This window comes from Canis aureus, chromosome 6 (genome assembly GCF_053574225.1).
Source record: "Canis aureus isolate CA01 chromosome 6, VMU_Caureus_v.1.0, whole genome shotgun sequence".
NCBI lineage: Eukaryota > Metazoa > Chordata > Mammalia > Carnivora > Canidae > Canis > Canis aureus.
The window spans coordinates 71,300,013-71,313,655 of NC_135616.1; the positions used below are offsets into that span (position 1 = coordinate 71,300,013).

The window sequence follows — 13,643 nt, forward strand, 5'->3', positions numbered from 1 at the left end:
AGCCAAGATCAAGAGTCAAATGTTTAATGCATCCAAAAATGCATAATTTTTAAGATAGAAAGAAGTCAATGCCATCTCTTGGAGAGACTAAGACCCTGTTAAATGCTACCACCCTTCCTTCCTCTTCACTATCTGTCATTTCAGCAATGTAGTCTCTTTGAAAGTGTAGGAGTAGGGATGCTGAATTGCAGGAGCAGTCTTACTTGGAAAGCCAAAATCAGGTCAGGCAAAGCTCAACTGTTCCAGGATCCCCAATCAGAGCCCTCTTGTGAAGTCACACTGGCCAGTCCTCTGGATAACAGATGGTGGTCATTTCTATAGTTTTAAGGAATAGCTCTCTAGATGATCTCTAAGTGGATTAGATTAAATTTTGGGCTCAAAATGTTGATTTTTCCTCATCTTGGTTGAACCAAATTTTTACTATTTCTTTAAGAACACAAATAAAACCTCTTGGGTTTGTGTTGCTTTTTTTTTTTTTTTTAAGATTTTATTTATTTATTCATGAGAAACACAGAGAGAGACAGGCAGAGACACACGCAGAGGGAGAAGCAGGCTCCATGCAGGGAGCCCGACGTGGGACTCCTGTGGCTCAGGACCACACTCTGAGCCAAAGGCAGACGCTCAACCGCTGAGCCACCCAGGTGTCCCTGTTACTGAGTTTTAAAAAATCACGGATATTGAATTTTGTTAAGTGCTTTTTTTTTTCATCTGTTCACAGGATCATGTCGTTTTTCTTGTTTAGTTTGTTAATGTGGTAGATTACACTAACTGATTTTTAAATATTGAACAAGCCTTGAATTCCTGAGATAATGACACTTGATCACAAAGTATTTTTCTTCTGACATACTGCTGGATTCAATCTGCCAATTTTTTTTTTTTTTTTTTTTTTTTTGAGGATTCTTGCATCTTTGTTCATGAGAGATACTGATTTGGTTTTATTTTCTATATTGTTTTTATCTGGTTTTGGTCTCAGATAATTTGGGCTTCATAAAATGAGTTGGGAAGTCTTTCTTCTACTAGAAGAGCTGTGTAGAACTATCATTTTATCTTTAAATGTTTGATAAAATTCACCAGTGACGTTATATGGGCCTGGACTTCACCCTTTCTTTAGATTTTCTTTTTTTTAAAGGCTCTATACCCATCATGGAGACTGACAAGGGGCTTGAACTCATGACCCTGAGATCAAGACCTGAACTGAGATCAAGAGTTGGATGCTTAACTAACTGAGCCACACAGGTGCTCCTAGATTTTTAAATATAAATTAAATTTTTAATAGTTACAATATTATTCAGCTTATCTGTTTCTTCTTGGATACATTCTGGTAGCTTTGGTAGTGGTCTGTTTCATCTGAGCTGTTGAATTTACAAGTATGTAGTTGTGCCTCTTATAATATTCATTGGGTCAATAGTGACATCCCCTCTTAGAGCATGTATGCTATAGGAATGACCTAGTGCAATAAACAGCTGAAGACAAAGTAGAGAAGGTACATACTGCAGCTGTACAGACCTCAAATCTTATTATTGACTCCTTCCTGTCTTTCAATTCCATAGCCAGTCAGGTACCACATCCTTTTCATTTGTCCTTGCCAAGACTTCTTGCAGTTTCTCTCCATTTCCTATACTGCTTGGCACAGCCCTGTAATATCTTCTAAACAATCTATCTAAATTATTCCACTACCTGCCTAATCAGTCTCACTGCTTTTGCCCACTGTAATTCATCCTTCACACTCCTGCCAGACTCTATGTCTTAACTTCCAATGGGTTCACTCTGCCTGCAAGATAAGGACCCTCCACATCTGGTTTAGTGTTGCCTTTTGAATTGTAGTTCATTTCATTTTCCTAAATCAGGGGTCTTTAACATGCAGGCTTTGGAAGGGAGGGGCAGGTCACGAATCTCCTAAAATTTGAGTATAGAATGTTATATGAACGGGAACTTTATTTCCAGAGCAAGGCTACAACCATTATCAGATGTTCAAAGTGGAAAAAATGTGCTAAGAAAAGCCTTCAACCTAACCTTTGTTTCTATAATGTATCAAGAATACTATATATATATATATATATATATATATATAATATACATATATATAATATATATATATATATGAGTACACTATATAGCCTCTCCAACAGTTCCCACATCAGTAGTGATCACTCCTTTCCCTGAACTTAAGATTCACACAACTTTAATGATCTAGCCTAACCTTAACGTTTTACAGATGAGGACACAATCCAGCACTCAACAAACTTGTCCAAAGTGGCTGCAGTAGAACTTATCTGCACAACTGAGGGCTGATGTGCTACTTCGTTGGTCTTTTTATGAATAAATTTCGTATTTCTCCTTGAGGTCAGGAACTAAACCTCAGAGTTCTTTGAAGCTCCAATTATCTTTACTGTCTTACCTAAACTAGCTGCTCCAATGTTTGCTGAGAACGGTGATGAGGATACGACACTCATGCAAAGGCAAAGGGGTGGTTAGCAGTGGGTAAGGAGTACATTTTTAAGGACATTTGGGGGGGGGGATGCAAAATAGTAAGCTCAGATATCTTATAAAATGTAACATTCAGGGGTCTGTGTGAGGAGAGTTCTGAGGGTTCCTAGGCAGAGGTCAAATTTCCACAAACAGGGATGCTCTAGACAGCATTCACAACAAATTCCTCAGAAGCAGCACCTGCTTTGGAGTGAGCTACACAATGGATTCAAATGTCAACACCATATCCAAGCCATGTCACTGTTGCAGGGTTACAGGATTCTTTTTTTTTTATTATTATTATTATTTTTTTAATTTTTATTTATTTATGATAGTCACAGAGAGAGAAAGAGAGAGAGGCAGAGACATAGGCAGGGGAAGAGGAAGAAGCAGGCTCCATGCACCGGGAGCCCAATGTGGGATTCGATCCCAGGTCTCCAGGATCGTGCCCTGGGCCAAAGGCAGGCGCCAAACCACTGCGCCACCCAGGGATCCCGGGTTACAGGATTCTTGTCTCGTGGGGTGAGACGAGTGTGAAACGGACCAAAGTGTGAAATGAAGTAAAAGTTTATTAACTGAAGGTGAGAAAGGAAAAATGGAGCTCTGTAGAGTGAGATGGGTCTCGAATCGGTTACCACTGACGGTTTTTATGGTTGTTTTCTTTTTTTTATAGAAAACTGACCAGGGAACTTGGTACCTATCTCACCTGTAACATTTAAGACCAAGAAGGCGGGGATCCCTGGGTGGCGCAGCGGTTTGGCGCCTGCCTTTGGCCCAGGGCACGATCCTGGAGACCCGGGATCGAATCCCACATCGGGCTCCCGGTGCATGGAGCCTGCTTCTCCCTCTGCCTGTGTCTCTGCCTCTCTCTCTCTCTCTGTGACTATCATAAAAAAAAAAAAAAAAAAAAAAATTAAAAGGGGATCCCTGGGTGGCGCAGAGGTTTGGCGCCTGCCTTTGGCCCAGGGCACGATCCTGGAGACCCGCGATCGAATCCCACATCGGGCTCCAGGTGCATGGAGCCTGCTTCTCCCTCTGCCTATGTCTCTCTCTCTCTCTCTCTCTGTGACTATCATAAATAAATAAAAATTAAAAAAAATAAAAATAAATATTAAGACCAAGAAGGCGGATTTGTCAGTATTACGAAAATATCTCGTCTACGTTTAGAACAAAGGAAGTGGATTCGTTATGTCCCCTTCCCTCTGATTAACATCTTGCCTATACCACTTCTCCGCATCTGGGATTTCTGTGGGCCCAGCTGGGTAGCCCCCTACCTAACCTGCCTGCCCCTGACTCATCACCTTGAGCAAACTATTTAACTTTTCCGTGCTCCAGTTTTGACATCTGTTTCTACCTCAGGACTGTTGCAATGTTTTTATTTTATTTTATTTAAGATTTTACTTATTTGAGAGAGAGAGAGTGAGAGCCAGAGAGATCACAGAGGGGAGAGGCAGAAGGAGAAGCAGACTCGCTGCTGGGCACAGAGCCTGCTGTGGGGCTTGATCCCAGGACTCGAAGATCATATGACCTGAGCCCAAGGCAGGTGCTTCAGCAACTGTGAGCCACCCAGGCTTTTAAATGACATAACGCCTGGGAAGAGCCTAGGTCCGCGTCTTGCCCTCAAGGCATTACCTTCACGACCTGTTCGTTGTTGCTAATATTTCGTGAGAAGACGAGAATTTGGAAGGTGCTGTACTGAGAGGGAAGGTGCTTGTGAAGATTTTCGTCGGAAGACGAGAGATTCCGCAGCGGACAGGTAAGGGAGCGTCGGAGACGTGGGGGGAGGTGACATTTCCACGGTGGTGTCCCTGCAGGCCCCGGCATAGGGGCAGCGGGAGGCAGAGCTGGAGGGACCACGAACACCCCGTCCACCGTGTGTGTAGGAGAGGCCGGCGGCCGGTTACGGTGAATGAAGCTCAGGAAACGTCCCCTCTTCCGGGGGAACCTGGAGCGCCGGAAGCGGCTCACCTGTGCAGAGGCGGACGACCGGGAGAGACTTCACGGGGGGCTGGGAGGGGCCGAGGAAGGCGGGAAGAATACCCAACGCGGTCCCTTTGCAGCCACAGCCCCCGCTGCGACCATCACGTACCGGAGCCTCCAGGGCAGGCGACCATCCGGGGCGAGCTCCACCGACCCCCGGCCCGCGGCCACGGAAGATCCCGGGCGGCCATCACCGCGCAGCCGCACGCGGGAAATCGCGCTATCGCGAGACTGCGGCTCCCGGCCGGCGACGCCCCGCCCACGACGCAGAGAGGGGCGGGGCCACGGGCCTCTTCCGGTCGCGCGCGTTGTGGGGCGCCCGGAGCCTCGGGGCCGAGCTCCGCCCCGGGTGGGCGCCGCAGGGCAGCGCTTTTCCGGCGTTTGTGTGGGATTCCATTTCAGTTTCTGTAATGGATTGTCGCCAATTGTCAGCGGTTTCCTGGGATTTGTTTTCCCGGAGAGGAGTTTGCCCAGGTTTGGTGTCAGCACCACGCTGCGATCTCCCGTCCGTCCGAGCCTCCCCTCGGTCAGCTGAGCTCCTGCAAGCTCCTGCGTGCTTGGTTGGCACGTTCCTTTGGAGGTCCCCGCCCCCCCGCCCCCGGCAGCGTGTATTGCTCTTTTGGTTGGTTTGTTCTTCCTCGTGGACGTTGATTGTTCCCTCGGATACGTGGGCTTTGGGGGTGTGGGTCCGTGAGGTCGCCCCGCCGAAGCTCTGCGTGTTTCTCTCGGATTCTGGAAGTAAGAATTCAGCTGTGAGTAACCTTGGTGGATTTCCCCAAGAATCCAGCTAGCTTCAGGCCGCGCAGCTTTCTTTCCAGGAGTCCCTTGGATTTGCATCTTACCTTTCCCTTTGTGGTGTTTTCTGAAGGTTCAAGGCGGTTACTTAAAAAATATATATATATGTATAAATATATATACATTTATATATAAATATAAAATTATAATATATTAAATATATAATATATAATATTAAATTTATATATAATGTAAATTTATTTTGTAATTATATAAATATATATAATTTATAACATCTATTCATATTATTTATAAATATATAAATAATACATTAAATTTATATAAAATATATAATATATTAAATTTATATAATAAATTTATTCTATAATTATAACATAAATTTATATATATAATTTATATTTATATTATTTATAAATATATAAATAATACATTGAATTTATATAAAATATGTAATATATTAAATTTATATATGATATAAATTTATTCTATAATTATAGCATATAAATTTTATATATAATTTATATTTATATTATTTATGAATATATAAATAATACATTAAATTCATATAAAACAATATATTAAATTTATATATATTTATATATAATTTATATTTATATTATTTATAAGTGTATAAATAATACATTAAATTTATATAAAATAAAAATTTTATATAAAATATATATTAAATTTATATATAAATTTATTCTAGAGTTCTATAAATTTATATATATTTATATATAATTATATATAATAATATATATATTATATATAATTTATATTTATATTATTTATAAATATATAAATAATACATTAAATTTATATATATATATTTTTTCCTAGAAAAGTATCACTTTTATTTACACTTTCAAATGTTTGGTATTAAACTGTCTCTGTGTTCCTGAGTGTGCTGTGAAGGCACACGCAGGGGTTGTGTCTCTCCACGATGTCAGCTTTATTCAGTCATAAATCTAGGTCAGCATAATCATAAAGCAGGTGCAGAATTCCAGATTCAGTGACGTTTCACTGACGATTAACTTGGCTTCTTCTGTGGCACACGGAGTAGAACACAAGACAAGTCACACAGCAAAGGTAACACGGAGGGGCGGGGGTAGGCAGTTCACCAGACTCTTTAAGTCTGAAGGCTGTGGGCGCACAGTTGAGTTGAGACCTTGGTCGGGTCCAGGTCACCTCCTGGCACTTGAAGGGTCTCAGTTCCGTTCCGAGATGAATGTTCCAGAGCCTTCGGCAGCAGCTTTCTTAAGTGGTCAGACACAGAGGGGTCAGTGTCTGGAGAGTCTGACCGTTTGCTGCAAAAACCCTCCCTTTTATTTATTTTTTATTTTCTTAAAGATTTTATTTATTTATGAGAGACACAGGCAGAGGGAGAAGCAGGCTCCATGCAGGGAGCCCGATGTGGGACTCGATCCCGGGTCTCCAGGATCACGCCCTGGGCTGAAGGTGGCGCTAAACCGCTGAGCCACCCGGGCTGCCCCAAATCCTCCCTTTTTTTTTTTTTTTTTTTTTTTTAAAGATTTTGTTTATTTATTAATGAGAAACAGGGAGAGAGAGAGAGAGGCAGAGACACAGGCAGAGGGAGAGGCAGGCTCCATGCAGGGAGCCCGACGTGGGACTCGATCCCGGGACTCAGGATCAGGCCCTGGGCTGAAGGTGGCGCTAAACCGCTGAGCCACCCGGGCTGCCCCAAATCCTCCCTTTTAAAAGGGAATTGGTCTGGAGCCTCTGCAGACCCCTCGGCTTCTTGTTATCAGTTCTGGGGTGTCGTCAGCCGGTGTTGGTCTCTGTCATATCCGGTAGCTGTGGTGCCCCCTTAACTGCTTGCATCATGCTTGACACAAGTGACTTCACCTTGCTCTCTACACTCTGGTATTAACTTTTTCTTTTTAATCTCACATTGTTCTTATTAATTCATGTGTATTCTGTTGGAGTCCTTTTTCTTGGTCAGATTTATTGAACCACCCTTTGATTTTTGATTTTGATTTTTGGTTTTTGATTGATTTTGATTGCCTTTTATTGATAACCTTTATCTCAAAGTTTTTTTCTCTTTCATTAATGTATGCCTTCATTAATTTCTTCCTTCTTGGGCTTATTTTGTTCTTTTTGTAGAATCTTGAGTTGAAAGCTTATTTTCTTTAAAACATTTAATATGAAATATTATAAACATGTATAAAACTACGGAGAATAATATGACACCTATATACTAACCACCTGACTTTCTCATATTTGCTTCAAAATTTACTATTACCAAACACAACAAAACAAAACAAAATTTTCTATTATCTATTCAGTTAGAGCCTCCTGTGAACTCTTCTGCAGTCCTTCTCCCTCTCTTCTTCCCTAAAATTAACCCCTCCTCAGGGTATGCTGCATTCCCATTGAAAGCTTCTATGCATGCTGTATATATATGTAGTTATATAAATAATACGTGGTATTGTTTTGTAGGTTTTTAAACCTCATATTAATGCTACCATTGTGTAACTTACTTTTGTCATCCAAAATTATATTTGTGAAAATTATCTGTGTTGACTCCTGTAGTTAGCTTTTTCATCTTAACAGCTGGGTGGTACTCCATTGGACGACACTAAAACAACTTAGCCATTCTCCTCTTGCTGGCAGTTTAGTGATTCCTGATGTTTGCCATTACAACACAGTTAATGGACATTCTTTAACACATCTTACTGGGCACATGGCAAGAATTTTCCAGAATATGTCTAAAAAAATAGAACTACAAGGTGGAAATATTTGTACAATTCAACCTTATTGTTGATGCCAAATTGTTTTCCAGTGCTTGCACCCGTTTACCCTCCCACCAAGAGTGTAGGAGTTTCTGTTGTTTCACATCCCTGCCATCATCCCGTTTGTTTTTATCCAGGTTTTTTTTTGTTGTTGTTGTTGTTTTTTGCTATTGTAAACAATTCTGGTAGTAAACTTTCTTGTATGTCTCCCAGTACACATATGCAAGAGTATCTCTGAATATGTAACTGGTAATGGAGTTGTTAGCTCTGTTTTGTTTTACATAATATTTAAAAGGCATATTTATGTGCCCCCACGTTGGAGATATTTCCTTTTTTAATAGTAAAATTTAACCCTTTCATGCTTATGTGCTTGGATTTAATTCTGTTTTTTTTTTTTTCTATATATTGTGCTTCCTGTTTTCTGTCTTTGGTTTGATAAAGTTTCTTTTTCCATATTTTGTTGTCCTATGGTAGTTTGGAAGTTTTATGTTCAATTATTATCTAGTGGCTACTCTTTTTTTTTTTTTTTTTAGTGGCTACTCTTATATTTTGGCTCATTTAAACTTCTGTTTTTATATAAACATATGGAATTTATCAGCATTTTTATTTATTTTATTTTTTTAAGATTTTATTTATTCATGAGAGACACAGAGACAGGCAGAGACACAGGCAGAGAGAGAAGCAGGCTCCCTGCAGGGAGCCCAATGCAGGACTTGATCCCAGGACCCCAGATTCAGGACCTGAGCTGAAGGCAGATGCTCAACCACTTAGCCACCCAGCCATCCCTATGAGCATCTTTATGAGGCAGTCTTATATAGTGGTTAATAGTAGAGACTCTGAAGCCAGACTGTCAGGATTCAAATCCTGGCTTTTCCACTTATTAGCTGTTAAACCTGGATCTTACTATATAACTTCTCCATGCCTCAGTTGCCTCATCTGTAAAATGGGGATAAAATAGCATATACCTGGGTAGCCCCTGTGGTCCAGCGGTTTAGTGCCACCTTCGGCCCAGGGCATGATCCTGGAGACCCGGATTGAGTCCCATGTGGGGCTCCCTGCCTGCTTCTCCCTCTGCCTGTGTCTCTGCCTCTCTCTGTGCTTCTCATGAATAAATAAATAAAATCTTTTTTAAAATAGCATATACCTGATAAGATTATTGTGAGGATTAGTGTGTTAATGTGTAATTAGTATGTAAAATTTTTGGGACACTGCCTAGCACGCAGCACATAGAGCTCTCTAATCACTAGTTTTTTCATCTATGAAATAGGCATAATATCTGCCTAGCAAATTTGTTATAAAGATAATAATGCATTATTGTGTATATACTATTCAGTTTAATATAATGAGCACTTTCTATGCACTTGAATTAGTATGGTTTTTGGCTTCAAGGAGTTCATGATTTAGTTAAGGACCCACATATGGAAACAGAATTGCAGTCTGACATAACCTTAATACTATTCCCATGTCCTCTCTTACCCCCTTTTTATCTATGTTCCACACAGAGCAGTTTTAGAACACATTAATCAGATCATGTATTCCCCTGCCAAAATTATTTCCACTTTCGTTACACTTTACATAAACCACAGCCTCCTGATTGTGACTTTTAACACTGTGCTCTGGGCCCTGCCTCCCCTTCTAAGTTCATCAGTTTCACCACTAATTTCACATCTGATTTCACCACTCTCCCTTCTTCTGGTGACTCCTACCTCACAGGCCTCCTCTTGGCTCCTTAAACCAACTCTCTTGTTCCTCAGTGACCTCTGCCCAGAATTTCCATCCCACCTGCTCTGACTCATCATGGCTGACTCATCTCTCAGGTCTCAGCTTGATTCAGTCAGGTTCTTAGTTAAAGACAACAGAATCTACTCTGGCTGAGAAAGGGACTTTATTAAGATTACGTAGCCCCGAGAGTCTCCAGGAAGATCAGAAGCCGGGTGGAGGTACGATACCCAAGCACGCCAGAAGCTCTAGTGAAAATCCACCGCTGCTGCCACCACTTGACACCAACGCCACAACTTCCACAAACACAGGCTGTGAAACTAAGGCCTGGGGAACCAGGAGCTCTCCCTCTGGTCCGCTCGCCAGCCTCACCACTGGGTAGGCAGAGTTTGGCACTTTTCGTTCTTCGTCTTGCCCATGTTTCTTGCAATAAAAAAGTGGAATCTGACCAATCTCATTTTTCAAGTTGCAGTTGTGTGTGACTGTGCGTGATTGGTGGGGCCTAGGTCAGCTATGCCTGTGCTGCCAAGGGGGGGCAACTTTCCAGGGGGCAACTTCTCACGGAAATCCTCGGGTATTAGAGGGGTGTCAGAGGTGCTGGCCATTCAGAAAACCTGTCACGCGAACACTAAATACCCTGTCACCTCAGCAAGAGGCCCGCCCTGACAGCCCTAAGTATACACCTGTTCTCCCCGGCCCAGCCCCATATTCTTTCACTGTGCTCCGTCATTTTCTTCAAGGCATTTGTCACAACCTCTATAGTCAGGATGCCCTGGCGGGTCAGTGGTTTAGCGCCGCCTTCAGCTCAGGGCGTGATCCTAGAGTCCGAGGATCGAGTCCCACATCAGGCTCCATGCATGGGGCCTGCTTCTCCCTCTGCCCGTGTCTCTGCCTCTCTCTCTCTGTCTTGCATGAATAAATAAATCTAAGAACAAAACAAAAAACCTCTATAGTCGTTTCTTGGTTCAAATGCCTTATAAATCCTGGCCCCAGAGTCTAGTCTCCATGTGGAGTTTCAGTCCAATGAATGTAGCTCAAGCAGCCAAAAGTAATTTTTAAATGTATTTCAGTTTTTAACGTGGGTCTCTTGAAAGAATTATCAAAGGGGTCCACAGTTCCCAACAGTTCTCAGAGGTTTGTGTTCCCTTTTCTCCCTTGTATTCCTCCCAAATCCTCCTGTGCCTCAGTTTACCATTTCTTCCTAAGTTTTGCCTCTTGCGCTCTCCCTTCAAATGTTTTCTGCCTGTTATTTTGCCTTGCGTCACAAACATTCAAAACGGGGCTGAGGGCTCCATGTCTCTCAGGGCACAGGGGAAGAAGTTGAGAGCCCGAGGAGGCCGAGGACATTTACACGTTGAGCATTTTGGCTCACCGCGTGTGGCTGACCTCTAGATTCTAAATTTTACGAAGACAGGCAGTATCTGTTCTATTTCTGCCTAATGCAAAAATCTGACGAACACATAGCCAATTAACATTTGTTTTCTGGGAGAAAAAAAAAAAAGTCCAGCAATTGAAGTATAGGCAAGGAAGTATACAGCACAGAGTAGGAGCCCTTGGGCTAGTGACGGGTTGGCAGGGGAGTGGGGGGGCGTACATCGAGTAAGGAGTTTGGGAAGGCATCCTGGAGAAGATGAGGCCAAAGCAGAATCTCGGAATTCACCACGCAAAGAAGTAAGGAGAGAGAAGTGCAGCACAAGCACCGAGAAATGCCCAATGGCTTGTGGAGCTAAGACTAAATGTGAAGTTGGAGGACCGGAGGGAGGTGGGCGGAGGGGTAGAGGCAGGCAAGGCAGGCCTCGTGTGCCGTGCCAAGGAGGCTGGGCTTTGTCCTAGAGGCAATGCGGCCACAGTGGGCGGGTGGAGCAGTCGTTATCAGATTTTCACTTTAGAGAGATTACCACGTGGCAGTGTGAGGTTAGACGCGAAACAGGCGAAAGAAAAAACAGTTGTGCAGCAAAAAATGTAGGCCTTCAAACAGGGCCATAGTGGGCAGTAGGGATTGGTGGTAGGGATAAAGGAATTACTTGGAGGTCAAATTGGCAGTACTGGGTAGGTGATTGGATGGGAAGGTGAGGGAAGAATCTAGAACAGTGTCCAAACTTCTGGCTTGGATGATGATGTCATTAGCTAGTGTAGAATAAATGGGAGGAGTCCTAGGTTGGCAGTGGTGGGGAAAGCCAGAAGATCTCCAGTTCTGAAGTAGACTTTAAAGTACCAAAAATAAATAAATAAATAAATAAATAAATAAATAAATAAATAAAGTACCTTTGGGGGTGCCTGGGTGGCTCAGTTGGTTAAGCATCTGACTTCAGCTCAGGTCATGATCCCTGGGCTCCTGGGATCAAGTCCTGCGTTGGGCTCCCTGCTCAGTGGGGAGTCTGCGTCTCCCTCTCCCTCTGCCCCTCCCCCTGATCCTTCTCTAGAAAATAAAGTCTAAAAAAAAAAAAGTACTTTTGGGACTTCACAGATGAGAAGCACAGCAGATACTTGGATATCTGAAGCTGCAGCTACAAGCAAAGGCCAGGGGCAGGGATGCAGAGATGCCCCTGAGGAGGGAGCAGCATGGAGGAGATGGTGAGTTTAAGAGTTGGCTGTGAGGTGCACTGGGAGGGACTGTTGTCAGGGTGACATTGGGCCCTGCCCATGCCTTCCCATGGCCCTTCTCCTACCTCTGACCATTCCTTCTCTACATGCTTTGCCAGCCCCTTTTTCCTCCTTCCCTAAAATGTGCTGTTCTCAGGTGATTTCACCACTTGGGTCCCCTGCTGTGTGTCCATCAAAGCTTTGTCTCTGGGCCAGAATTCTTATGTACAGTGAAGACCCATTTCTCCAACCACTTTCTAAGGGAAAAGTGTGGACTGATTGTGTAAAGGACCACATGAAGGGTTTGTTCTCTGCTCTATTTACTTGCATTCCAGACTGGTGCTGTGACTTGAAACTGGCTGGGACTATCTCTTGTTTCTCTGAAGAATCAAACTTGGGCAGCAGGGGTCAGAATTTAGATCTGTTAGTATGCATTGATATGTACCCCACCTCCCCATCCTATCTTAATCCTGTATGTACCTTTCTCAAGGTGCTTAACTTCCCTTCTATGCCTACTGTGTGTTCTTCTTTTCATTAGGAATTGAAATCAGACCAAAATAGAGATAAAAACCTAAATATTTCTGATATAGGGCTACCTGGCTGGCTCAGTCAGTAAAGCACATGACTCTTGATCTTGGGGTTGTGAGTTCAAGCCCCATGTTGGATGTAGAGATTACTTAAAAAATAAAATCTTTAAATATTTCTGATATAGAATAAAAATAACTGCTCAGATCATGAAAGAGGAAGAACAGTTTCATGGATGTACTTATTTAAAGCAAAAATCACAGCTCTTATTTTTGAGAAAGGAGTGCTTTTTACTCTGGAATACCTTGTTCTGAGATCACTGTATCAATTGATGGATGCTGAGCTAGTAAGCAAACCATGCCGTGAGTTAAGCTTTTTATGTAGAGAAGTTGGTTAGAACAGAAAACCAGTATTTTGATAAATTCATTTAAGAATATTTACCATACCAACTGCTTCAAACTAGTTACAACAATATGATCTACTCCCAACGGGTTGAGCTGGATTATAAACAATGAAAACAAACATGAGGAACCACCAACTCTGGCTGTGTGAGGGGAACCTATTGACCATTAGTTGGATTCACCAGCAGCTACGGTATGGTTCTTTAGTGTGTTTCCACTGGGAGCTTCTTTGAATTTAAGCCTTTGGGGTGATTTCTGCAATATGAGCCTTTGGCCCTTGAAAATTTTCACAGAAGAGATTCAGAAAGTTCTGATTATGCCAGAAGCCACTGGTATAAAAATCATGTTTCTTCCATCAAATTAAAGTGTTCAAAAGTTGTAAGGTACATGGTCATCACCTGAATGAGCTGCTTTAAGTGGTCCTCAGCCCATGGCATTTTGCCCTTACACTCGAGGGAAC

General features: G+C 42.5%; 1 protein-coding gene across 1 annotated transcript; it reads right to left on the reverse strand.

Annotated features, from left to right (window-relative positions):
* Window positions 1–3,838: 3,838 nt before the first annotated feature.
* On the reverse strand, window positions 3,839–13,620 carry LOC144316573 (uncharacterized). Its single transcript, XM_077902576.1, has 5 exons — window positions 13,582–13,620; window positions 9,900–10,097; window positions 6,064–6,152; window positions 5,289–5,328; window positions 3,839–5,178 (listed from the first exon to the last, which is right to left on the reverse strand). The coding sequence occupies exons 1-5, from the start codon at window positions 13,618–13,620 to the stop codon at window positions 4,465–4,467; spliced, it is 1,080 nt and encodes a 359-aa protein (XP_077758702.1). The 3' UTR covers window positions 3,839–4,464.
* Between the last annotated feature and the right edge of the window lie 23 nt (window positions 13,621–13,643).

Excerpts from the sequence above, each read along its gene's own strand:
- LOC144316573 (XM_077902576.1), bottom strand. The coding sequence starts at position 13,620 with ATGCCATGGGCTGAGGACCACTTAAAGCAGCTCATTCAG. Across the intron at positions 10,098-13,581 it reads ACTTAAAGCAGCTCATTCAG|AAACATGGGCAAGACGAAGA; the intron begins GTGATGACCATG and ends TTTTATTGCAAG. Across the intron at positions 6,153-9,899 it reads TTCTGGCGTGCTTGGGTATC|CTGACATCGTGGAGAGACAC; the intron begins GTACCTCCACCC and ends GACTGAATAAAG.